At 36.2% G+C, this 27,576-nt stretch overlaps 1 protein-coding gene across 1 annotated transcript in view; it reads right to left on the bottom strand.

Annotated features, from left to right (window-relative positions):
* PPHLN1 (periphilin 1) overlaps positions 1 to 27,576 on the bottom strand; it is a 62,380-nt gene that overhangs the window by 29,466 nt on the left and 5,338 nt on the right. Inside the window, exons 3-8 of the mRNA XM_054272814.1 lie at positions 27,018 to 27,109; positions 23,355 to 23,534; positions 22,877 to 22,932; positions 6,927 to 7,174; positions 3,414 to 3,493; positions 250 to 372 (exon numbers count right to left, since the gene is read on the bottom strand). Of these exons, the coding sequence (XP_054128789.1) occupies positions 250 to 372; positions 3,414 to 3,493; positions 6,927 to 7,174; positions 22,877 to 22,932; positions 23,355 to 23,534; positions 27,018 to 27,109 (779 nt within the window). The remainder of the gene's footprint in view (positions 1 to 249; positions 373 to 3,413; positions 3,494 to 6,926; positions 7,175 to 22,876; positions 22,933 to 23,354; positions 23,535 to 27,017; positions 27,110 to 27,576) is intronic.

Here is a 27,576-nt window from a genome sequence, read left to right as displayed (position 1 = left end):
TGTGTCAGTTGTAGTTCAACATCATGGCAAATTATACTAACAAAATGTACGGTGGCTTTGTGTATTCTTTCAAAAGAAATAAATTGCAAGGTTTTAGTTTCCCTCTCACTCCCTTGCAACAAATATTTAATAGCATAGGCAGAAAAATTCAGGATTAAGTTACAAAATGTGCCTTTATGAAAAGAACAGAAAAACAAGAGCCTATTGTTGTAACACTTGGAAATAAATGGATTAATAATCCTATCTTACATCATACTCTGTTATTTCAGGTAAATTGCTTTCCTCAGCCTTCTCTGCTGCCTTTTCAGCTGCCCACTTGCTTGCAGCTTCTGCAAGTTCCTTTTCTGATAGTCTGTTGCTCTTCTCCAAGGCCTGTACAAAAACATTATAGTCAAGCTTTAACATGAAATACACTTACACATGGCAAAAATCTTCAAGATTAAAATAAATAGTTATTCCAATCCCTAAAATATTTTAAAATAGGAAACAAGAAAGTTGAAATTATTTCATTTGCTGCCAAGTTTCTTTAAAAAGAAAAGAAACAAGAGAGGAGGAAAAAAAGATAAATCAGTGAAAGTCAGTGGACTACTACAAAACCACTATATCTTCCAAATAAGGTTTATTAAATTCACACGTTAGAGATAACAGAAAAAATTTCTGAGACCTGTTGGGCACTGAAAGAAGTCAGATACAAGAGTGGAGTGAACTAGTAATTCAGTGTGATTTTCAGGCATAAAAGGTTGCAAAAATTTTTAAATAAACTGTTAAATATGAGGTAGGGTATAAAACCTGAGCTAATTAGGGAGAAAAAATATTTTACACAAAGTTTAAGCAATCAGACCTGGTTCCATTAAAATCCACTATTTTCTATTTGTGAGAATAGCATTGTGGGAATGCTAATAAATTAGAATAGAGTCAGCCATGGTTTTATGTTCTTTTAAATCTACCTTTTCAAATGGAAATTCTCACATTAATAATGTTTAAAAATTGATTTCTCTCCAAGAATACTATTTGGCTTTTACTATCAGAGCAGCAAACAGACAATGGCAAACATCAGTCTAGGAACAGCGAGCTTTATAAATCTTGTTATCACTATGTGGCTATTTAGCTTAAATCAACTATATGCATAGAAGCACCCAAAGAATCTATATCACTCTAGCATTAAAAATTGCAACACTAAGATGGGTATCTGAAAAAGAGATACAAAAAATTCTACTACCTGAAAAAGGCCATAACAATTTCTACCCCATGCCTGTTCCATCTCAGCAAATAGGTAGGCAAAAAAAAGAAGCAAACAAACAAAAACCCAAATGAAAGAAACTCCACCTCTTACCATTAGCTCATTCTAAGTTATATAAATGGCCAGTATCAAAACTCCTTTGTCTTCACATCTTTTGTTCTTACCTCAAAGAAAATATTATCCAAATACCACTGTACTGTAGTTGTGCATAAATACACAACTCACAGAACCCTTCCAGGATTCTGTGACATAAAGACACCACCTTTATCTGAATCCAGAAGAGAAGTGCAACACAATGTTTCAATAGGAATCCCTGTTTCTATAACTGCAAATTACTGAATTACAACCAGTGAAGTCAGGGGTGACAAAATTGAATATGCAGGGATATGGAGAGGGCACTTAGAAGAAAGGAGTAACATAATAATAGAAAATCTCACACAACCTGCTATATTTCCACAAGCCATAAAAGAAATTAACTAATATCTATTGGAATACAGAAAAAAAATCTGTTTAATTTAGTTTCACTAAATTTAATTCTATAGGTTGAATATTATAAATACGTATTAAATCCTGAGTGAATTTTACAGAATAAAGTAATGGTACTTGCACAGTTACACTTCAGCTGAAGAGACAGAACAGGAACATATTTCTCAGTTGAAAATAGCAGCAGCTATTTAGGCTGCAAACTTTCAAGAAACAACCAATCTAATACATCTCATAAAAAAACCCCTAAACTGCTGCCCCAGCCACCCCCAAAAAAACAGAAGTCTCTCTTTTTTTGTATTTTTTATCTCATCAAGAACATAGAAAAGCAAAAGGCTGTCACTTTGCTCAGCAGCTGTTCCTGTCTCACACATCCACCTTCTGCTCTATGTTGTATACAGCCTCCAAGGCTTACAGTCCATAGAGCTAATAAAGAAAAACACAAAAGATTCCATGCCATAGTCAAACAGGTGGCTAAGATCAGGTAACATCAACAGGTATTGATTCATATGCATGAACAGGCAAAAAATAATTATAGATAAAAATATCTTTTTAGATTTGCAAATAGATACTACAGTGAAAAGAGGTATTGCTATGGGAACATGTACCTTTGTAAGAATTTCAGAGCTAAATTATAACTTAGAGCATTGAAAATTATCTCCTTTAATCACTAATATATAGCATATAACTAATTTCCCAAGCCTTGATAAATTGTAAGACTCTGGCTCTGGAGATGTTCATGTTTTGCCAAGACTACTTCTGTCACTACTTCTGAGTCAGTGAAGCACTTGGGTAACTTAACTGTTCAGTGCAATTCCAGCCAAAAGGCTGATTCCAAAAAGCTCCACTGACACAGGGCAGTTACATTATAAGCAGATTTGGGGGCTGAAGAGAAAAGTCAATGAACAGCCATGGAAGTATTTCCATTTCTGCAGCTGATGCATACCCAGTAAGTATTTATGATGTCTGGGAAATGACTCCCATCAAACAAAGTTTCATTTTGCATAGCCTGTATCAAGTGGATATCCACTGCCAGCACATACTTGCAAACTGATGGCAAAAAACCAATACAGCACAAATCAGACCTGACTGAAGAAGAAAGCAGAACACTTCCAGAGCTCAAGCTCACACTGTATATTAACTCAAGAGCAAGAGATTTTGCAATGCCTCCTTGTTCTCAAAGGTGTGTATTAAGTAAGGATTTGATACTAAGCTGCAGTGTGCTGAGTCTAAAAACAAAATAAGTGAACTAATTATAAAGTATATTTTATGATCCAAATCAGTGTAACTTGTGCATAATCACTTTTATCTTATTTTCCCTATTTACATCACTGAAAATACATCACTTGCCTCTCCCCTCAAGGACAATGGCAATCAGCTGGCACAGCAGCTCTAAAAGAGATGTGTAAGAGATAAGCACTTAGAATGACATAGCACAACCAAAGCCTGGGGTTTTTTCCCACTGAATACATGGCAGGTGTGTCTGTGTCAAAATGAGAGGTAATACTAACATACTCACAACAACCCAGAATTCTAAGAACAAGTCCTATTCCTATGGTAAGGAATAGGAAATAACATCATAAGGAATATGCACTTAAACAGGTGTAGGCAGTATTTCCTTCCAACTGAGGAAAAAATCCAGCAATGAACAATCTAAAACCAATGTGAAGTACTCAAAAAGAAAATTCACCTTTGATGGAGGTACTGCTGTGGACCCTGAAGGTGATGCATCTCTTGATGTTTTCAGTGACTGAACTGTCCTCTCTTTACCTACAAGAAAGAAATTAATGACTGAGAAATTAAAAAAAAAAAATAAAAAAAAATATATATATTCCAAATATGGTTACTGGCTTAGAAAAATTGCAGTGAAATTTTCTCACATCAGACATGAACCTTATCACCCCAAACAACTACCTGAGAGGGAGTTGTAGCAAGATGGGAATTGAACTCCTCTCCCAGGCAACTACTGACAAGAGGAAATGGGCTCAAGCTGTGCCAGGGAAGGCTCAGGCTGGACACCAGGGAGAATCTTTCCACTGCAAGAGTGGCTAAGCTTGGAACAGCTGTTCAGGGAGGTGGTGGAGCCACTATCCCTGGAGGTGTTCAAGAAACAACAGGACATGGCATTTAGTGCCGTGGTCTAGTTGATGGGGTGGTGTTAGATCGAAGGTTGGACTCCATCTTTTCCAACCTTAATGATTCTATAAAATCTATATACTCCATCATCTGGTAAATACTAGTAACACTTTTTCTCTTCCCAAGGAGAGAAAAGATAGAGCTGTGTCATTTCACACATTAAAGAAATCCCACTGTCCTTTTTTCCATCATTAACTGAAAGGGTGTATCAGTATGATTTCACAAGATGATGTGATTTCACTTTTTAATATGCCTGCAATAATAGAAACAGTTGAAATATTAGACACCAGTCAATCACTCAAGGTAACTGGGTAATGCATGAACTAGTTTAACAGGCCACAGTATGTTGAAAAGTCCTGCCATGGGAAACAGGTCTGTATTCTACAACCACGGAGCAGATGCTCCTTGTGAGATCACTGTTTTTCCTATAGAAGTTAAAACTGGCAAAATATTAAATCAAATTCACAGTGCTAATCACAATCTGTGCAGAGTTTCACCATAGACCAGTTACAGGCAGCCCACAGCAACAGAACTGGTAGCAGTGTAAACTACCAGTTTTCAAGCTGTGGTCCACAGATTACATCTAAAAGATCTGCAAAAGTATAAAAAAGCAAACATGCTGTCACTAGGCCTAAATTAACCAGACTATTCACACTGACTTGGAAATAGCTGACTGATCACAAATAAGCCAAGGTAATATAAGCTTACTTTGGCTTCCATTAAATTTTTATAAATGCAATTAATAAAGAGATTAATTTAAAAAGCTATTGAAGAGTTATGAAAATTGGGATAGAAGATATTTTTGTAGAACTATAAATGTGATTGTTCATTATAGCTTTAAATACGGCTTTAATTTAATGAGTCAAAGCAACAAAGAACATCTCCTTAGTCACCACTAAGTAACACAAGTTTTGCTCCTGTGATACCTGCTTCTCAGGCCTATAGGTGAGCCACCTCCTTCTAAACTCATGGACTACTCTAACTCTGTCTCCCACATGCCTCCTTTGTCAGACTTGACTCTTTAAAGATTCTATCAGTTGAATGGATTTTATGTTTGCACCTGAAAAGATGAAATGAACTGATACAAAAGGCAGAAAATTATTCAAAGTTAAACAAAGTGAAAAAACACCATTTAATTAGAAGACAATAATAGGCCATTTTTTTCAGAATGTGTGTGGCTATTTTGAGCCCCAAAGCCCTATCTGTAAAATTAAACATCCCATCCTCTCCATGCTCTCCCATCACAGATGAATGTTTGCCTTTTCCATTAGCCCTTTCCCTCCCTTTACTAAGCTTCTTCATGTCCCCTTGGTTTTCTTTGTTTAAATCCTGTATTTATCCTAATGTATGAAGGGCTGTGGAACATGGGATATTCCTTCTTCAGATTACATGATTTTAAATAGCATTATAATATTTTAGAAAGATACCATATTGCAAATTCCACATGAAATAGAATATACTTTGCATGTTGTAAATCTATTTAAATGTACTAGTGACATATATGAGATGTCACACTTGATGTTCCTTTTAAATATTCAATACATGAGCTTACCTAAGGCAAATCACATTCAAAAATTATTCTAAAAGTATTGTTTAAACCATTTATACCTTGTAAATATGTATTTTAGTTCAGTCATCTAGAGGGCCATTGTAGTAGTTCTCCTTTCCAGGGAAAGGAAAAAAGAAATAGTCCAGTGTAAAACTCAGCTGATCTCTTAAAACTTATGAAAAGGTGATTGGGAAAGGTATTTAACCATGCAAACAGGAGAAAAATTTCGAAAACCACAGACCTAGGTGCAAGCTCCTCTCTTGATCAGCACCTTTTCTGGTTTGTGGATGTATCTGCTTCTATATCACTACCTCCACTATTGTCTGAGTAATTCTAACCATACAGTATATACATATATGATCAAAGCTCAAAATTAAAAAAAAAAAAGAAACATTCCAAAATTTTGAATGGTTTCCTCACAGCATTGTTTTCCTGTCACTAGTAATTATAAGCTGCACACCTACAAGACTTCTAGAAAAGTAGTTAACTATCTTATTTTTTTTCTTCCTCCCCTACATTTAGAGGAATTTATGTTCACTAAGTATTGCTACAAAATGTTGAAAGCACTGTAATGCCCAAATAGAAAGACCATCTCTACCCTGTGAGGAGTGAAATTATTCCTCAATATTTAAACAATGCTAAAAAAACAACAAAGATATTTTTTGACAAGAAGTGCTACATAATGGTTCAGTGTCACTCTGGAAACACAATGTGTCCTCTCAGTGAGTGAAAAAGAAATCTAATTAATTTTTAAAAAGCTGCCAAAATGAACAGTAGGTTTGCACAGTTCACTAGAAGGCCTTTGCAGAATGGGAAATCAAATTGGATTAATTTACATAAGCTGTACAAACAGAGTGGCTAAGGTTGTAGCCCCCCCCCCCCCAATAATTTAAATATGAAACCTCAAATATTTTCAAAACAGATGATTCATCAGACTTCTGGGAAACATGAAGAGCCAAGCTTTCAAAAAGTCAGAATAGACTCAACTGAGATGCTTCACATTTCTTCAAGGAGAGCAAGATCTGAAAGGTTTTGACATTGAAATGCAATTGCTAAAAAACAGTCAGTTTCAAAAGCCTAGCAAAATTTGGAGAAAATTAAGCAAGTAGAAGTATGTACTTTCACTTCTCCTTTTTTTTTAATCCCTGTTTTATTCTGGTTGCAGGAAGAAATGTCTTCATCTGCTGTAGATGAAGCAAAGTTTCTTGTCAGGAAATCGAATGAAGCACATAAAGAAATAACAGGAGCTGATGCTAAAAATAATATAAAATATTAGAAAAAGCTGTGCAGCTGAAACTCCTACAGCCAGTCTAGACCTGATACCAAAATAACACCTACAATCTCCCACATGAAATACATAAGGGAACAGAGAGTACAATGAAACAACCAGAGCAGACAGCACATAGTACAAAATGTCAGCCTTTCCCATTTTAAAAAGAGCATGTAAGGAAAAAAGGCTTATACAGTGACTTGCAGTTTCACCTCACTAACCAGTTCCCATCATTAATCCAGAATTACCTTGCTGAGAAGAAACATTTCTTTTATGTAAAGATGACATATTTCTGCTGTGCTGGTGGAAAGGATAGGCTTTGCTTCTTTCAGGAGAGTAGCTCCTGCTGCTGACACTGGAGCCGGATCTGCTGTGCGGAGAATCCCTCCGGCTCCCCGGCGATTCCCTGAAGAAAGGAGAGTCCCTCTTGTGAGGGGATCGATCTCTCCCATAATGAGAATAGAAGCTTCTTCTTCTGAAGCCATCTCTGACGTCCCTGGGAACACAACAGAAAATTACAAGTAACTTGCTTATCCTCCCAATGTTTATGGAACAGCACAATGGCAACGGTTCATGCCTGCTAAATACAAATAGGTTAACAGTCAAACACATCCAAAATCCTCAGTGTTTTTAAGAGTACTAGGCAAGGGATGAAAAGCAAGTAAAAAAAGAAAAAGGTAATTCTTTCATTTACATGCTTCATTGCTAGAAGCTAATTCCTTTCTATTTCTTGACAATACAGCTGAAACATAGGAAAAAGACATTGATGAAATGAGACTCCCACAATTTTGTTCGGATTCAGTACCCATACCCTGGAAATTAAGCCTTAATTTACAATAGATAAAAATGCTTATGTAAATATTGTTTACATTATTTGCATTTTTCAGCTATGTTTTTCTCTTATTTTCAAGGGCCTATATTCCCCATTTGATTTCACACACCTTGCTACACAAAATATCGCTGACAGATTTCAGCTTATATCCAGCAGAGACAAAAAGAAATCTGCAGAATATCTACTCTCTCACCTATGAATCCACCCAAGGTCAACTCTTGAATGAAAATACAAGGACATATATCTCCTAAATATGTTTCTCACAACACACAATATTAATTTTGAACTTCAATGTAAAAAGTCACAAACCCAATGATTTAAACCCATAATTTAATAAACACCAAAACTTTCTACTAAATTTAAATATTGTTACTCCAGACCACAGCACAAATGTGTTGGTTATTTGTAAATCATATTAATGTAAGTGTAAAGGTGGAAAGAAACCCCTCGTGTCATTTCAAACTTGTCCTAAAGAATCACAGAGCTAAAAGACATACAAGCCAACTGAATCTAGAATTGTCACTTTTGCCTTGGTCAGAAGATACACTGGTTAGAGCAGCAAGTACTTCTCAGCCTCTCCATCAAAATCTCCAAGATTTCAGAGCATTTCTAGTAATTCAGAATCTATCTTCTCTCCTATTTCACATCAGAGTCCAGGATTTTAAACAGAGGGATGTGTCTCAAAAATCTGGTGGTCTCACTGAGCACAACATAGCTACAGCTATTTTTGTGTTGGTGGAGAAGAAAATATGTACAATTCCTACAGCAAGACACAGGCCCATATTTGTGACAGATGACAAAGGATTTCCATGTGCCAAAGGTGTCTTGGGCTATGGAAGCCTCAGAGGCAGTGCCACAAAACAAACCCCAGTGACACTGCTGTGTTTTACACAGTGCAGGTTTACTTTCTGCATGGAAAGCCATCTTCATTATATGTATGAACATTTTATGCAGCCACAGACATGAAGCGCAAGTTCAGGCTTGAGGAATACTAGATTAACCCTGCACTGAGCTACCTTTTCTAGCTAAGTAGGGCGTTATTTATTTATTAAAGAACATATTGATCAAATATTTATCAGGAATGACCTAGGCACAGCCCACCTTTTCTTGCATTTCCTTTTTAAGCACTCTCTTTAAATAATGATATCTATTTTTAAAGCACAAGCTTTCTGGCAGACCAGTACACCACTTTTATGTGTAAAATACACTTTTATGACTATGTTATTAAACCCTTGTATACAGAGCAGTTTATTATGGTTATGTTTACAGAGCCCCAGCTATTGCACATGTATAATAAATGCTCTAATATCCACCTAAGAATTTTCAAAAATGTAATTGAAACACACTTTTAAACAGGAAAATATTTGAAAGCCACATTCTGCAATAATATTATGCACCCCAAAATAGAATCTCACTTTCAATTTTTGAATTTTTATTTCACCACTGCATGTCAATTCTTAACCAGACCATATCTCATACAGAACATTCATGCCATTAACTATATTAAGTCCATTTGGGACAGCATAGCAACAACATAGCATTTCTGATGTTTTCCATTAATACAACACACTGAACAGAACAAAGTAAGCATTGTTTTACAGTTATTTTTTTCCTTAAATACTTAAGCTAACATACACCTGCAATCTGGTAACGAAGGCCCCAATTCAGCAAAGCAGTTAAGCACATGCTTCAGATTCCAACACATACTCAAAAGGTTTATTGAGCAGGGACAACATTTAATAGAGATGCAATATAGACTTTAAAATAGAGCTACTGCCCTTAACAACAAATACAGAATTAATCCCTTTTATATAGCATCCCTCAAGTCTTTTTATTTTGTGTTCATGATTCACACTTAATCCTAAAAGCACAGTTTTGTTCTCTCAGCAGTGTTGCAACAGGAAGCAGTATCTTTGTTAACACAGATGAAACTTGACCATGAAGTTCTCACTAAAGCTGGCAGTCTTGGAGGAGCTTCTAAAATGTTACAAGAACAGCCATATTGTGATATACCATTCCCCAAGGGCAGCTGGGGGAAGAGCTCCAGCCTGACAGCTATTTCAGTTCACCATCAGTTCCAGTTTCCTCAAGGACAAAACACAAGCACAGAACAGACAAATGTATGACTTTCTGCACAGCAGAAAATCAAGGGAATACAACACTGAGGAGATTTTCAGCTGCCCACAGACCAGAAACTGAACAGTGCTATAGTTTAAGCTCTGTGAAACAAAGATTAACAAACCAGTGTGTCAGGTTTATCTCTTAAGAGTACTCAGAAGTAAAATTAAATCACTTGCTGGATGTGAAATGCCCAGGAATAGAGAGGTACTTGGGTACATGAAGCACATCACATGCAATAAAGGAAAAGGTTTTACTGTAAGAGGACTCTTAGAACATTCTCACTGAATTTGTGCTACTGGGCAACAGCCTACAATACTTCATGCTCACTATTCTCTGGGACTTCTATATCCCATTACATTCAACTTTTCAACTAGAACATTAATCTGCATTATGGCCCAGCTATAGTGACCATAACTCTCATTTTTGACACTGAGCTGAACACTGGCAACAAAACAGCATATTGTGTGGAACAGAAATAGGAGGGTCTTCCAGTAATTCAGGTGAGTGCTGCCTATAACACAGATTAAAAAGTCAGAGATGTTTTTGTGATCCCTTCCATCTGAGAAAATTACTGCTATTGTCAAAGGGATTAAACACTCCATTTACAGGCTTGTGCTTAATTACTAACCTTGACAAGAAATAACTCTCACACTTTTATATCTTCAACTTATAAATAAATTGAAGAAGCTATAAATAGCTTCTGCAACACCAGACTTCAGTGCAAAGAGATAAAACAGTCAAGATCTGAACTGAATCCTTAACTGAAAATGCTTTTTCTGCCTCATAACGCAGATGCAAGGGGGAGGGAGAGGAAAAGTTAAACTAAAATTCCTTTTGCCTGCCTTTTCAGGACATTGCAAGAACTACCAACATGAATCAGAAGATGCAGAAAATATTTAATAAAATATACAACTCCCCCAGCCTCTAAAAGAAGAGGCAAGAACACCTCCACTTTTAGCATCTTCAAAGTAAACGTAGGTGGTGCAAGATTCCAGCCACCCCTTTCCCAGAACTCATTCCATTCCTTTCTAAAGTACACAGTTGTGCAACAAACCAACAACTTACTCGGGCTCTGCTTTGGAGATCTGCTTTAATCTCTTGTTATTGCCCAAAGATCCTTATGCAGATTTAGCCTAAGCTAAAACAATACAGTGAATTACACCATCATAGATAGAAGGAATTGCACCTGGTTTCAATGGCTTTCATTTGAAATGGCAATAAGATTCCTTATTGACAACTGGTTTTCAACATTTTATGACTAAGCAAGTAAACAGAGCACTTGTGATATCTGCATTTTGCTCCAAATGAAATTAACATAATAATTAGGACCCGCCAGTGTAATCTTATGAACAGCTTTCTGCATGAAGGCAAAAGGAAACAGGCATTGTGAAACACTGTTTCAAGCAGAAAAGGATACCCAGAAATACCAAATGTATTAAAAAAAATTGAAAATATATAAATGTTTCATGATTTTTATGCTGCTTGCAATACTTCTGAAGTTATCATAAGAAAACAGCAAATCTTTGTCCACCTCAGTTGGTATGAAAGCTCATTTGGTATGAAAGCTACTCAACTCCTCTCTCCCTGCCACCACCTCAGGATCTCATGACAGGTCAGCGAATAAAAAATAAGGTAATCTGAATATTATAGCAACATTAGAGAGAAATGCTTCTATGTCCTTTAATTGAATAGTAAAGCTATGCACTTCAATGGCACTGGAAATCCCACTACAGTGCTCTTTCTCCTCAGTGCCCTCCTCCTGTTTACTGCCATTGATAATGTACTATTAGACCTGCTGCAACATCAACCTACATAATAAAAGTATATTTCAACTAACACCTTCTATTATCCAACAGGGAGAAATGATGGTCAATCACAGACAAGGACAGAGAAACAAATTACCAAAGAGTCCAGAAAAACACAGGTTTAAGTCCCAAAGAATTAAGAGCAAACAGCTTTAGGTAACTCAAGAATAAAGACAAAATGTTCTATTTAGACAAATTAAGATCAAAACAGACAAAATAACAGCCCTCAAATGCATGTGACATTAGTTTTTCTTCTTTTTTAAAACAAGGCCTTCATAAGACCTCCCCCCCCTCCCAATTTCTCTAAAATAGAAAACAAAGCATAGGTCTTACATTCCAGAGGGAGTATTTGATCAAAGTGATGGACCAAATTGCAATTTCTAGAAACAGCTACAACATTTACAACTGCCCTGTGAGCAGCCTATCACCCCAGAAGAGTAAAGAAATTCAGACAACTAGCTCAGGGACCTAGCTCATAAACCTCTCCCATTTTCTGACTCCATGCAGTAGCAACTAAACTAATTCCTAAACAAACTTAATCCAAAATGGAAACAACTGAAATCTTCTATCTCAATATAAGCTTAAAAACTGGAAGATAGCTGGGAAGCATAATATGGTACTTTCCATAATTTTTTTTTCCTAATGCCCTAACAGATCAGAGAAACTGGTCCACATTTTAGCTTCTAGACAAAGTTCTAATGGACAAAGATTCCTAAGTAGGTACTTGCACTTTTACTGTTGTCCTGCCTCAGGCAGAGACCAGCATACAGAAAAGAGTTTTAAAACATTTCCCTGAGGTACCAAAGCACATGGTATCCCTCAAAAGTGTCTTTTCTTTGAGGGCTTTGAATTTACTTAGTGTGTGCCAAACAATTCAATGTAGACATGCATTTGTCATATATATACACACTAAGCCCCAGAGAGAAATATTTTTGCACTTTATTTTAGCAACATAAGTGAATTTTATGTTCAGCAAGCTATTACTTTTTCCCCCAAAGGCTATCTTTAAAATACTTCCATACAAGAGCCCAGAAACCATGAAATAGCTGCTGGAAGAGCACTTAAGCTTTTCATCAGTGTGCTGAGGAATGCCATTAGTTCACTGGCAAAAGAACACAACAAATAGTTGTGTTCTTCAAGGACATGCTGATTGGATCAACTCTTGGGGTCGAATTTCTAACACTATCAATAAAAAGGAAGAGCAAGTTGTGGAACAGGTTTGTAAGCATTAACACCTTATGTCAGTGATACTGATAGACAATACCCTTACTATATTTACTTTTTTCCTACTTCCAAATCCCTTAATGTGATCTATAAATCAGAAAATATTAAATTTTTCTCTAAATGGGAAAAATGTTTCACAGATCTCTATGTTTTTATTCTTAAACAAAGTGAGATTTGAAGCAATTAGGTCAAATAGGTTTCATTTGATTACATGCCTCAAAGTGTTGTTTGTAATAGTGGTACAGACTGCTGCATAGCAAATTTCAGTAAAGTTAGCACACTACTGCCTCTGCTTCTGGATTTCTCAATATAAATGACATTATACATACATGAGGAAAAAACCCATTGCACATAATGGAATTTTTCTTCACGTGATCTCATTTCTTCCTGTCAGGTATAGAGTTTGTTCAAAATCAGAAAGTTAAGAGAGACATTTCCTCGTATAAATTATTCAGCCATGTGGCTTTATCTTTTTTATTTTCCAGTTTGCTTTTCCCATTCACTTTAATTACAATTTACAGTCTCTATAATAAACATTAATATCTCTTGCCTCTTTTTCTAGGCCATTTCCTATATATTATAAATATCAGTTGTTTGAACATATTTAACACATAGGCAAGCTATGCTGCTTGGGTAAATTCTTTAATAAAAATCCTTTTGCAACTCTTGCATGCCTTCAGTTATTTCAGTGATTTAATAACAGTTAACTTTGGAGCTCTATGACAGCTCTACTGATTGAAACTGGTGCTGCTGCAATCCCAAACTCTGCAACCTTCCTTGGACCCTATTTCCATTCTGGGCCTAAGCTGGCATTGATAATGCCAGCTTAGGCACAGAATGGCATTAGACATTCAGACAACAAAACTGGCAGACAAATATTTAATTCATTGTGGTGGGCTAGCACACACAGCCAGCTATGTGAAATGTACAAACACCTGAAACAGAACCAGGGAGACAGGAAGGACCACATAGATAGTTAAAACTGCTGTGGAAATATACTTTTACTGTAGGAAAATCAGTCTCTTTATTGCATTTGTGACTTTTCATTACTTACAATAAATAAAACAGGTTCCTTGACAGAATTCTAGAGCAGTTGAAGTTAGACTCAATAAGCCTCAAAGAAGTAATACTCCTTTTTTTTTTTCCTAAAAATAACAGACATACATATCTAGCAACACTGGCTGTGAGTAATGAATGTAAATTTACTGATAAGTTCTAAAACAGAATGCTGTCTAACAGACACAAGTTTTAGTAAGTATTAATAAATTAATAGTAGCTGAAAAAAGATTTTAAAGAAGGTAATTGCTTCACACTTCAGTCTCCTCTGTAATCTTTCACCTTACTTAGATAATCCTTAAACAAAATATTCAAAAACTGCCTCTAACAAGATAAAAACTGCAGAATGCATACTGAGTCTAGTAACTGAAACATGAATTAGTTTACCCATCTACTCTACACTGATGAGATCCCACTTGGTACACCACTGCACCCAGTTCCAAAGTCCTGGAAAGACATGATGGACAGCTGGACCAGGTACAAAAGACAGCAACAAAAATTATCAAGTGGGATGGAGCACATCTGTGAGGAAAGGTGTGAGAGTTGGTGGCATTCAGCCTGAAGAAGAAAGGCTCCACCACAAAATGTTTATGATGAGCATGCTGAAGCACTGGAACAGGTTGCCCAGAGAGGAAATAACCCATCCCTGGAAAAACAGTCAGGGTCAGGCTGGTTGGGGCTCTGAGCAACCTGACCTACTTGAAGATGTCCTGCTTCCTGCAGGGGGTTGGCTATATGACCTTTGAAGGTACCTTCCAACACAAACCATTCTATTATTCTGGAAGTCAATACATTGAAACCTTTTGTTCATTTTACTTCCAAATTCCATAATCATGCTCTCAAGCATAATTTTCAAAAATAATTAGGCATAGTTTTCAAAAATAATTAGGCATACTAGGCTAGATAAATTATGACTTAAATTAAGACATGCAACTATTAAAAGTCAGACCTCAGAAGAAAAAGACATTCCCCCAACTGGCTGACCCAACCCTGCTCTGTGTAGTGACATCAATATTCAGTTTCACTCAGACAAAGGCATTTATTGTCAGCTCACAGACAAGTTCTACACAACTTCATTTACAAAGGAAAGAACCTCTAAGGTTATGCAAATATATATCATGAACTAATATCAGGACTAACACTGACAATAATTTGTTACCACACGAAAATAGTATCATCTTTTACAAATAATACCAACATCATGAGATCATGGATTGCTTTATTAATGAACTTTTCCTCAGATGTAGATCATAACACCCTAAACACAAGGAAATGACACATCAAAAATTTTCTCTTTGAAACAAAATGCTTAACAAAAGATGCCTAAATTATCAAGAACATTAAACTTTTTCCTCTCCTGTATCCTAATATTTCCATTCTCTCTCAATGGGAATAGAATCTAAAATGTTTAGTATATTCAAAACATAACAAACAAGTCCTTGGAATCTAACAGATGATGAAGAATTTACCTTCCTTTGGGAAATTAAATCAAAGTCCTCTGTGACAATATACCTCAACATGAGAAAGCCATGACTACATTCATCAGTCCAATTCACTGGCTCTGAGATTATTCAGTTTGATGCCATCTTAACAGAAGCTGTCTGCACTCAAAGGGAGACTCCCTTCTCTTTCCCTTCCCCACTGTCTCAAAAGCTAGCTGTTTTTCAGTGAAGTAGTTAGGAAATTTTCCAGAATAATCAAGTGCTACCCATGGGAGTTTGCCTCATTATTTCCCAATGCAGCATTACCCTGTTAGTTTTGATACCATCTATAGTGCTAGCTGTAAGACTGGACCAGGTGAGATGGCTTTTCAAAGACTTTCTTTAGGAAATATGTTAATCAAGACCTTACAGTGGGAAAGGTACATAATCTTATCTTTAGGCACGTATCCTATCATACATTGTAAACAGATGAGCTCCTTACAGTTTATTAGCATTATGTAAACAACATTTATTAGAAGGAAATCATAATTTTCCCAAGGTGGGACTAAGTTTTAAACATGTAATCAATGTTAACACAAAATTTAACTGAGTTTGCACAGACTACCGAATTTCTTCCTTAGAGGTGTATCATAACATATCAACATCTCTAGTAAACAGGTGTCTCACGCAATAGCCCCTGTTGAAAAAAATATAATGATGACATCAATTTCACAAGACAATTTAAAACCTTACATAAACTACAGTGGGAAAAAGTCGTACACACAAAAGGCCACAATCCCTTAAAGTGTGACACAGCTTTGGATCAAAAGCAAGTCAAATAAACGTGATAGCAGTTGAGAATTGACATGATGAGAACTTCTGGAGTTTGTTTTTTTACCATATTTGGTGTGTTTGCTGTAATTTTGTCAAATAAATACTTACAAGTCAATTTACTACCTGGCCATTCCTTATTCAACAACAATTTTTAAGAATATAAGTATTATATTTTAATAATTTATAACAAATATTTTGCCAGCAAAAGCAACATTCACCTTCCAATTTAGCCACAGAATTAGCTAAAACATATAAAAACATCCCAGTTGAAAATAAGAGCAGTTTCTACCTCCTGTCCATATTTTTACATTATAGGATGGGGGCAAAAAAATTCTACAGTTGAAACTCTGCCTATTAATCTCTCCTTTCCCCCCATTCTCAAGTGACAAACATTTCAGAAGTGGAATGACAGCAGTCTTGCTTTGAACAAGGTTTCCAGAATAATTCTAGACATATGCACACAGGGCCCATATGAGCAGAGCAGAAACACAGTTTGACATAAAATTCCTAGTAAGAAAACAGGCAGTGCTCACACAGCCTCTGAGTTCCAAGTTAAACAGAAGAAAGATTCATCACAACAATAAAACCAAACTTGTCCAAACTGAAACTTTTTAACTTTCAGTTGACCTGCACCAGTAGACATTTCTGAACTACTCTTGATTATACTCAGTCTTCAGTACAGGGCATTTTTTAAAATGCTATGTGGTATCTGCATGAGAAGATTTGAGTTCTTAAAATCCACTCAAAATAAAAACTTATAGACCTACAGAACCCAAAGTGCAAGCATACAATCAGATATATTTAACTCTGACTGAATAATGACAGTCAAATTATGGAACGTAAATCTCAGTTTGCAAACAAATTGGTTGTCCCAAGCACAAAAGAGCTACAGCCAGCAGAGCAGAAAACAGCTCTTAAAGAAAATGCAGCAACTACTGAATCAGTAAGACTGCTGCATAAAACATGAACTGAATATGAAGTCATTAAATATTTAGTGTAAACCAGAATCAACTTTTAAGTTGTATATTACCTATTATCTTGTTCCAAACGGTTCTAATTTTCCCCCTCCACCCTCCAAAATATCATAAGCCAAGATAAACTAATTTAGCTAGCAGCTTAACACAATGGGTTTTCTGAGCAAAAGATTTCAACAGACAAGTTCTTGCCTGGAGTTGCAGACAGGTATAACGAATCTACCACAATGATCTATTATAAGGAAACTGTAATTTTGTATATGAATAACCAAGCTACTCTACTCAGCCATGTGAATACCTGAGAGGTTCAATGTTCTGGCAGAGATTATATTTATTTATTAAAAGAAAAAGGCATGTGCTAATGAGTATGATTACAACTCTGCTTATCAATCTCTGTCAAAAGCAAGACCATTTTCTTTGGGTGACTGCCATATTTATGTCCCTCCACACGTTTTTTAATAAAGAATGAGGTTCTTGTGCGGTGTCCCTTAAGAGCTGTCAAATATTGCAATGAATCAGCAGACTTATGTACATTTATAGCATCATCTCTCAAATCCCTTAGGCTAAGTTTATCTTCTATAAGCAAGATACAGATCAGTTTACATTACAAGAAAGTTTAAATCCAAAGCCTAAATGCCTCTCCCAATATAATATACTGCTTTAAAATATTATACTATTTAAACACATTCACTATTTCATTAATTTAAGAAAACACAGAGGGAGGAGAAAAAAAGCCCAAGAAATAACTGCCCCCTGTAACTCAAAGGTGATTGCATAGTGATAATATAATGATAACTGCCTTGGCCTATGGCACATCTGGACTCTCAAAATTAAATGCTGCTTTATTCAGAGAAGAGTCGGTGACCGTTAACTTCCATCTGGAGACTGTCTCATCAAAGGTCTTCATTTAAAATAACCATTCTTACCAAAGTACAATTTTCTCCTCAACGTACGATCTTCAGACCACAACTCTACAACCTCCTGTCACCACTTTGTGCACTGACAAGGGGTTAATCACTAAATGCAAGGGTAGTTCAAGCAGAGATCAAAAAGCCAAGATTGCTGAGCTTCTACCCCCAATTTGCAACCAATTTACTCCATGGCCTGCAGTAAACCCATTCTCACTGTGAAGGTGCATGCATCTAGAAAACCCAAGATATATTATACCTTATCCCCCTAAAGTGGTAATTCCAAGTTTAATGTTCAGAAAACCACTTTTGTTTTTCAAATAAAAGACAATAAGCCATTGATTTAGAACACTTCCAAAACAAACCATAGAACTGACTGATGAATCTCAACTGTTCACAGACCACAAACTGTTTACAATTAAGTTTCTATATTTTGCTAGACAGTTTTCTCTCATTTGTAGCACCAAAATTACTTCAGTATTTCCATCTATTACAAAGCATTTCCTAAGCATTCCAGGAAATAAGCAGATCTGTTTTTGATGGACAAATGCACTAGAATTAAAGACTAGACTACTAAAATACTTCCTAATTTCACTTAGAACATGGGAGAAAAATCTAACCTGAAATAAACAAAACAACACGCATAGTAGCAACAAGTTTCCTCCATTAGCAAAGGAAAAATTATTCACATTTACAGCTGAAGAGGGGATATTAAAATGTCCTATGTAAGCCGCTTCTCAGGAGTCCATTTTTTACTTATTCCACAAATATGGCAACCCTTATTTTACAAAAATCTGGGCCTCAGATAATTCTAAGGATCAAATTTAATGCATGTGTAGCTGGGATTTACAAGTGCGTCATTTTGTAATTTCTCTTTGAAGATGAGTCTTACCCATCTTAACTTGCCAAGTTTCGTATATTTCACATCTTGTAAACTCAGTTTGGTTGGTAAAAAAAAAAAAGAATGAAGTAATGCTCTGTGCACTCAAAAGGATTAAAATTTGGCATGACTAAAGTGAACAGCAGCTAACAATCTCCCAAAGCATTTCACACTGAAAAGTTCATCTGACCTTATAAAAATGAACTTGTATGCAAAATCCATTGCCATGAGGCCCATAGGGAAGTACTGCAAAATACAATCCTTCAACATATAACAGCACGGTTCCCTGCAACTTTTTAAAAAATCTGACATGCATGAGTGCTTTGCATAAATGAGCCCAATATATCACTGAGGACAAGCACTAACACAGCTCCAGAAATTATCAACATCAGTAGAAGATAAATGTACAAAGAAGTCACATCTTAATTGATCTCTACTCCTTTGAATTGCTAAGTCTCACAACTCTCACAGCATCAGCAACCAAAACATTAATGTGTGCAGAAAGTTTCCTCCAAACTATGATGTACAATTCTTTGTATGTGCCAACCACACTTGAACCAAAAGGCACTTGAAATCAAGCTAAAACAAAATTCACATCAGTTTCACGAGGTCAGAATTCCTTAGGTGACAGCAGGAGAGAAAGAGCTGAGAACTCAGTTTAAAATCTATGCCCCACACATTCTCTGAATTCCTTTATTTTTTACATATAAAATGTGTATCTTCACCATAAAAAAGTCATGGTCAGGATGACAGCTGTTCACTAAACATAGCATAAAACAGGGCTAACAACCCTCAAAGCATGTGGAAGGAATAGTAATGCTCCACTCAGTGCTAGACATGATAATGTCTACCATGTGAATGACAGCTGCTTGGAAACTGGAGCATAACCCTATAAGGAGGAAGGCAAGAAAAAAAAGACAGTAGACCAAGTGCTAGAACCTCTGCAATCCTGTTTCACTCATGGAGAACTGCTGCTGGTCATTAGACACATCACAGCTGAAGTCACAGCTCTACAAATGCTAAGTAAGCAAGCATGTCCTACTTTTAAGAAAAATACAAGAAGCTTACAAAAACCCCAACAAAATATCACTGAAAAAACAATAGGAAAAAAATAGAAAAAAATCCCTAACTGCTGGTTTCTTCAACAGCAAAGAGAATTACAGAATAATAGAACATAAGGAGTTGGAAGGGACCCACAAGGATCACTAAAGACCAATTCCTGGTCCTGTACAGGACATCCCCAAGAGCCACACTATGGTGCCTGAGAGCACTGTCCAACATTTGCACTCTGTCAGGCTGGTGCTGTGACCACTTCCCTGGGGAGCCTGTTCCAGGGCACAAGTACCTTCTGGGTGAAAAACCTTTTCCTGATATCCAACACAAACCTACCCTGACCCAGCTTCAGGCCATTCCCTCAAGTGCTGTCACTCATCACCACAGAGCAGAGACCAGTGTCTGCCCCTCTTCTCATGAGGAAGCTGTAACTGCAGTGAGGCCTCCCTTCAGTCTCCTCTTCCCCAGGCTGAACAGACCAAGTGACCTCAGCTGCCTCACATAATGCTTCTCCTCAAAGCCCTTCATGATCTTTGTTACCCTCCTTTGGACACTTTCTAAAAGATCAATATTTTTCTCACATTGTGGTGCTCAAAACTGCACACAGGACTCACTTAAGGACATTTGATATTGCAGATAAGCAGCATTTTACTTCAGGAGAACCCCAATTAACGTTTTTCAGCTCTCTAAATCAAGACTGGGGGAAGAAAAATACAAAGGGTAAGAGATAAGAAGGTACCTTTTGACAGGTATGTTTTCAAAAACCAAAACAGGAACATGTGAATGATGAATACTCAAAGGGAAATGTGATCATATTGACAACTACTTCTTCCAGCTGATTGCAATTTTGAAAATAAAAAAGAAAGCTATTATCTCAGTCAATAAATGAGCTATTATTTTTAAGAATTTAAAGTCACTGTACTAACTATGAAAACCCATTAAATACAAGACTTCTGACTGTCTAGCTTCTAACTATGATTTAGCCATGCTCCATGCAATTTTTTTAAAAAATCCTTCTGGTTAAAATCATCTTAAAACTCCTCCTATCTCCTCAAAAAAAGAAAGAATTATGTGTACTCCAAAGAACTTAACTAAAATAACTTTAAGCATATCCAAAGAGAAGGCATTTTTGCACAAAATAAATTTTTAATACCATATTTTGTGGAGCAAATGTCTTTGAAATAGAAAGCAATTAGCACTTTCACCACAGGAGACAACATACACCATGAAATGTACTTTCCACTACATGAGATCCACTACATTGCTCAATGGTGGGCAATATGCAAAGAATTGTAATTAAGTTTATTACAAACATGGAATACTACAAATGTTTTGCAGTCTGATCAGAAGACTTTACTTTCAAGACTATTTGCTATATTTATATAATGAATCAGTAGGATTTCATTCAATTCCAAATATATTTGAATCATGGACCTTTATGAAATTCTTCCATAGCATTATTGCAGTTGTGTAACAGCTCTTTAATCTGAAGTACATAATACATATTCAGATGGGACTATCATATTCCACACAACACACTTATAAAGCCTTCAACAAAATGAGCTGACATTTTAACCTCACTTTTTTTAACTGTATTTTGAAAGGAAGAAATCAGGATGCATTTAAGACAAACTTTTTGACCACTGGGTGCCACTCTTGCTCTGTGTACAATAAATTGCCTGACACTAACTCAGTCTTCTCAGCCTTTCTGGTGTTTTTCCTCAGCTTTCAACAACTCTGATTCTTCTAACTTGAGAGGAAAAGATGGAAAAACTTTTACACAAAATTTTATTAAGCACTCCTGTTCAAAACCTTTTATTATTGCTTCTAGCCCCAAGAATGCAATTCTGAAAGAAGTCTATTGCACCAAGACCCTTGTGGTATATGAAGGATTTCCTTTATGGTGAGATGATAGAATAATCCATCCATGCTATGTCTAAATCATCCTATTCAATGGAATAGACATCTACTGCAACTGTGTGTCCCTGTATGGATATTGCTATTAACAGTATCATACTGAGTTTACAACACCACAAATCTAAGGCTTGCCCTGTCTGAACTTTTTCTGACCTGCTTACAGTCTTTTTTTTTTTAACTTGCTGCTGGTTTCACAGAAATTTTTCCACCTGGTCAGGTGTCTCTAGCTAATTTGCTTTACTTCTGTTGATCTTTGTATGGTATACCCATAGTTTTAAATATATGTTGTCACAAGGAGTTATTCTATGATATTATGACTAACACCGTGATGCAATATCCACAAATACAAGCTGGTATAATAGACGTCTCAAGAAGTGGAAATGTAGGATGTGGCATATAAAAGCACAGCCATCAGATGACATTCTTAGATCAGACTGCTAATATTTCACCTATACTAACAATCAATTCTTCTTTTAGTATTTAAGGTGACTTTCATCCTTGTCGATAAATTTTGAGTGTAACACTATCCTGTGCACTTTATTTTGCTAATTCAAAAAAACCATATCAAACATCACTGCAGGCATATGTACATTACAGCCCTATGATTTACTACTTGTCCTTAGATTTCATAAATGGGAACCTGAGGTACAGACTAAGGAGGGTTCATAGAAATTAACATTACATATGATGGAAATATATATTCATCAGTTCAGCTGAGAAAACAGGGAGCTCAGAAGAAAGCTGTGGTGAACTTCATAATCCTATTATCTATCCTACCAACCTTTAAAATGGCACAGGCATCATTATACTGCAGCCCCAATGTACTGCAGCTGCAGAATCAAATAATAGAACAAAGAATTCTCTGAAATCATGTAAGAAGTGTGACTCATCAGAGATGCATTAAATTACTTACACTTACAGGTTACCATCCTCATGATGTTATCATGATGCCTCCTATCCTTATTAAACTATAGACTTTCCTGTCATATAATTTCTTCAATTTCTATTTCAGACAATAAAACTAAAACCCATTTTTCCACTATTGTCTTTCACTTCAACGGATGTCCTTTCCCTGTTATTTCACTGGTCTGCTCTACCAGCTGTTTTGGTGACCAAGTAAAATGCCCTAAATATTTGCAGCCTGTGGATGGCACTACTAGAATCAAAAAATACCTGTATTCAGGTCTTGTAGAGTGATCATCCCTTGACCATCTGTATCCTGATTCATCCTGCAAAACATACAGGCAAAACAACTGCATGACATGTATCTCATATGTCAAGTACAATTAATTGCCAAATGGTACTTAATTATTGCAAAACCAAAGCATTTAATGAGTTAAAAAAAAATATTACTCCTTGCAATAAATATCTTCTCAATTTATTCACTGTATCCATTTACTTTTTACTTTTTCCTGTGTCAATATTGAAGAGAGCAACTTTGCAATGCCATAAAAACACAAACTACGGAAGTCTCCAAAGCATATATGCTTAAAGAAGACTTTCGTCTTGGAACTATAAATTACCATCAACACCCTGAAATTACAGAATTTCAAATGGCTGGGTTGCAGGGGCAACAATAATGACCTTTCCAGCATTTTAATTACCTACAACTCAAGCCTTAATGGGAAAACAAACATGAGAGAAGAATCACCTTACGTACACCTCGGTGCGGAGGGCCACTCCTTCGGTCGTGGGCGAAGCTGCGGCCCGCGTTGTAGTCTCTGTACTCGGCGTGACCGTAATCGTCGTAGCGACTGTAGCTCCCGTCCCCAGGTCTCTCCAGCAGGCCTGGCTTCTTGGGCACAATGTTTACTATTCTGTGGTAATCACCCTAGACCACAAAACAAACAACATCATATTGCTTTTAACAGCTGAAAATCCGTAACGCACAAACAAATGTAGAACTAAGTTATTTCTAAATATGGGACTTAAAAGAGGAAATTGCACAAGGAAACAGCAAACATTAAAAATCATGCCAGTCTGACAGTGGAATAACTGATTAAATCTAACTGGACACTACTCCTATTCAATTCTTGGGCATTACATATAGAGAGAAAATTTTAAACATGGCTTAATTGTCTTTTGAGAGTTTATAAGCAGTAGCATTAGCTACTTTCTGAGCATTGGTTAGCTACATGTATCCCTCAGATTTGTCCATTATTTTTAGAATGCAACAAAGAAAGTTGCACCTGTAATGTCTACAAAAAAATAACAGTCATTTGAAAATACTAACAATTTTCCTTATGTCCATAACATCCTCCATACTGCAGAGACTGTATTTAAGATAGATCTTGCTTCATAACCTGAATAGATAAACACACACTGAATACAATGCAGTAGGTCATCTGAAGATTCAAGTGACAGAATTTTAACTCTCTTGGTTTTTCTTTTAGTGCAAATTTCAAGCAGATTTTTGTTAGAACACAAATTTATTTCCTTCAAATAGCATGTCATATACCATTTGTCAACTAAAGAAATTCTTTGTTTATTAGGTACAAATTGCACAGCTGCAAAAGATACAACTTTAATCTTACTAGAACTAAGTTTTATATAATTAAACTGCAAATAAAAAGCGGATGAAAACATGAATGCAAGATTTTGTATTTTAAATCTTCTTCCTTTAGCAAAAAGTTTTTTTAATGGGCCTTAAACAAAAACTACTAATGCAGACACTTGAGTTAGCATGTGCAATTTGGATTTGGCAGGGGTGGGGGGGGAAGACACTCAAGCTATTTTTTTTAACAGTAAGAAGTCAGAATCTAATCATTTCAGATAGTTTTTGCAGAAACATACATTGTATTCACAAACTGCTAAATATTGTCATGCAGGAAAAAAAAGTTCTGATTTCAGAGAGCGCCCAACAAACACAACAAACAGACTAGAGGGCAGTTTAAAGCCAGCCATACAGGTGCAAAGTGGAGACTATATACACAGTCATAATGTTTGATCTACTCTTACCTCATCGAACATCCTCCACATGTAATTATTCTTTTTAGTTTGGTGTCTTACAAAGATCGGCTGGGCAGCTTAAATAAAACTGCTCCATGCTTTAAGCTCACCCAGAAGACCCCACTACACAACTATCCTGGCACATAGAAAAACAGCCACATGAAAACTCCATGAGTACCCTACTTGCACAATTACGTCAAGTGCTTGCAATTTCCCGTTCTTTACGGTAACTGTGTTTCCACTACAATCTATACTTGATACACAATTAGAACTCAGTTTAGATGAGGACACATCTCTCGATTTCTTAAAAAAAAAAAGATACTTCATTCTGTATCATTGGCACATCTTATTTCCAACATACTAACCTAGCAGCAAACACTAAGCATATTAACAGATTGAACAAATTAATTCCATTTCACTTGCCCAATCAAAATTAAGTCAGACTTCTACATGTGGACACAAACACAATAGCACAGGCTTACAAGGACAGAAAGTACCTTCCAACTATCTTGAATCTGCAGAGCTGTATGAGAAGGAACTCCATATCCATCTTTCAGTATGGCAGAGAGACACCATATCTTGGTTAGCCCAGCTACTGGGGGTGTTGTTTTGGTACAGATGGGTAATATTCATTGTGATGAGGGTACTCTGCTACTGCCTTCAACCCCAGTTCCAAACATATGTAATATAAAGCTAGCATTGAACTACCTAGTAAACACTTGCATCAAAATGCAAATCTTTTAGACTATAAATTTTCATAATGCCTGACCACACATTGCTCCCTGGACAGCCAGAAAGATTACGGGAATTTAGAAATGTCAGTGATACAATGGTTAAATTAAATTTGACATGCATTAGTCAAACGACTGAAAAAACATGTGTGAAAATACATTCTGCCTTTCCTCTTGTCCTATTCTTGATAAGCATTTTGGAGAAAGAGGTAGCTAAACACCCTGTGGAAATCAACGTGATTTCCAGCTTGCTGAAAACGAAAAATGTTACTGTTGCCTGTCACAGTAACAAAAATGTCACAGAACAGATACACTACCAAATAGAGAAGCCTGTGTAATTAGTACATAGAGTAACCAAAAGTCTCCAAAGAGACAAGCTGAAAACAAAACAGAGGGAACCCAGAAGATGCACTAAATCGGCTATGGTATTACTTCAACATCTGCTATAAGTAAAAGGGAAGTCAGATAAGAGGAACTGGCACCTGAAATTTAATTTTGTCAAAAGCACATTACACAGGATGCAAATAGAAATATCAGAAAGTATTCTTAAAATTCTATTTACGGTGTAATACTTCCAAAGACAAAGCCACAACCTGTTTTATTTATTTATTGGAGACTTCAGACAAGGGAGGGAAAAAAATGGCCCAACTCGGTGGAACAGAGAATTCCTAAAAGCATTCTGAACTTATTCTATAGCACAGCTTCTGCATTTGCTTTTACAAACATACCATACATACATACATAACACACCACAAAAGACTCTGTATCTACAAAGCAGATTTCTGTTGCCATTCTTCTTGTAAAGTGCTTCTTTTACAGGACTCCTTTGAAAGTACAGGTGTACTTTCAACACTTGTTAAAAACATCTTCCCCTATACTTTTAACATTATAAAGAAACTTTGTTGGTGACAAGAACAATCATGAAAGAAGTTCCTTTACCACGTCAAGTTACTTAAAAGAAACACTGACATAAAAAAAATGCTGTCATCTTATTGTGAAGCTCCCATACCTTCTTGGTGATTCCTCATGTGCAGCTCCTCACAGCACTGACTCCTTCACAGCACAACCAACAAACTCCAACTCCCCTCACAACACAACCAACCAACTCCAACTCTCTCTTCAACCAGCTAACCCTTTTGTAGCACTCATCTTCTTACTGGACACAGCTGTGGCCTGTTAAGGGCAGGCCTGTTCCTAATCTTTGGTGATTAGTGCAGCTGCAGCTCCTCAGGTATGAGACTACCTTCTGCACCATTCTCTTACATTCTATCCCTCCACAAAAAGACTATGGAAAAATATAACATTAGTATGGGCTCTTGTTCCCCAGAAGTTATTAAAAATCCTGTGCTTAATAACACGAAGAATTACACCCAAATACAAATATTCGAAAACAGTTCCAACAGATTTGAAAATTTTAAAAAAGAAACTAATACTTAATTCAGTAGGCAGCCTATTATTTTTGTGCAGATGCATGTGCCAAACTGCTGACTTCAAGGAACAGGGGAAAAAATGAGCTTGGGATATACTTGGAACTTACACAGGTAGATAAATCCATCTCCTATGGTAGAGGTCATTGTATAAAGGTAGAGTATAATGTTATAATGCTGCAGACACAATGCTTGCTGCACACTTACATCACCATGAATCCTTGGAGGGAGACGTTCTCTTGGAACTCTTTCATAGTCGTATCGCCCTTCCGACCACATTTCATCTCTTCTATAAGCCACTTAAGACAATGAAAATACAATTAGTGAAAACCAGACCCATTATGAATAGACAAAAGGACAGTGAGCAGAAAAATAAAGGTTCCAGGATTTCTCCCAATACAATGTATTATGCACAAGTTCTGTACATACACTTTTTGTTATTGGCCCTTTAAAACATGGAAAGTATGTAATGCACTTGGAGCAAAAATAACTTGCAGTATGGGCAAGAACATGGAACTGGAAATTAGTCCAGTATAATCAGTAAAATTACAGGAACTGGAGATACTATAAACCACTCTATTGAAATATATGCATATTGCAAGTACTAGATGTACAGACAAATGCACACACATACCTTACAGCACTTTTAATAGTGTTCTGCTAAAAATACTGGAACTTTTTTAAAAGTAATTCAACATCTACTTATTAGATTAAATAATTTCTACTTTTTAATAAAATATAATAACTTTGAATTATTTCATCAACT

The sequence above is a fragment of the Melozone crissalis genome, unplaced genomic scaffold (assembly GCF_028551555.1).
Source record: "Melozone crissalis strain CALT ecotype California unplaced genomic scaffold, PUWL_Pcris_2 ptg000004l_1, whole genome shotgun sequence".
NCBI classification, from domain to species: Eukaryota; Metazoa; Chordata; class Aves; order Passeriformes; family Passerellidae; genus Melozone; species Melozone crissalis.
The sequence above is the reverse complement of the archived record's forward strand: the minus strand, read 5'-3'. Positions and strand labels throughout refer to the sequence as shown.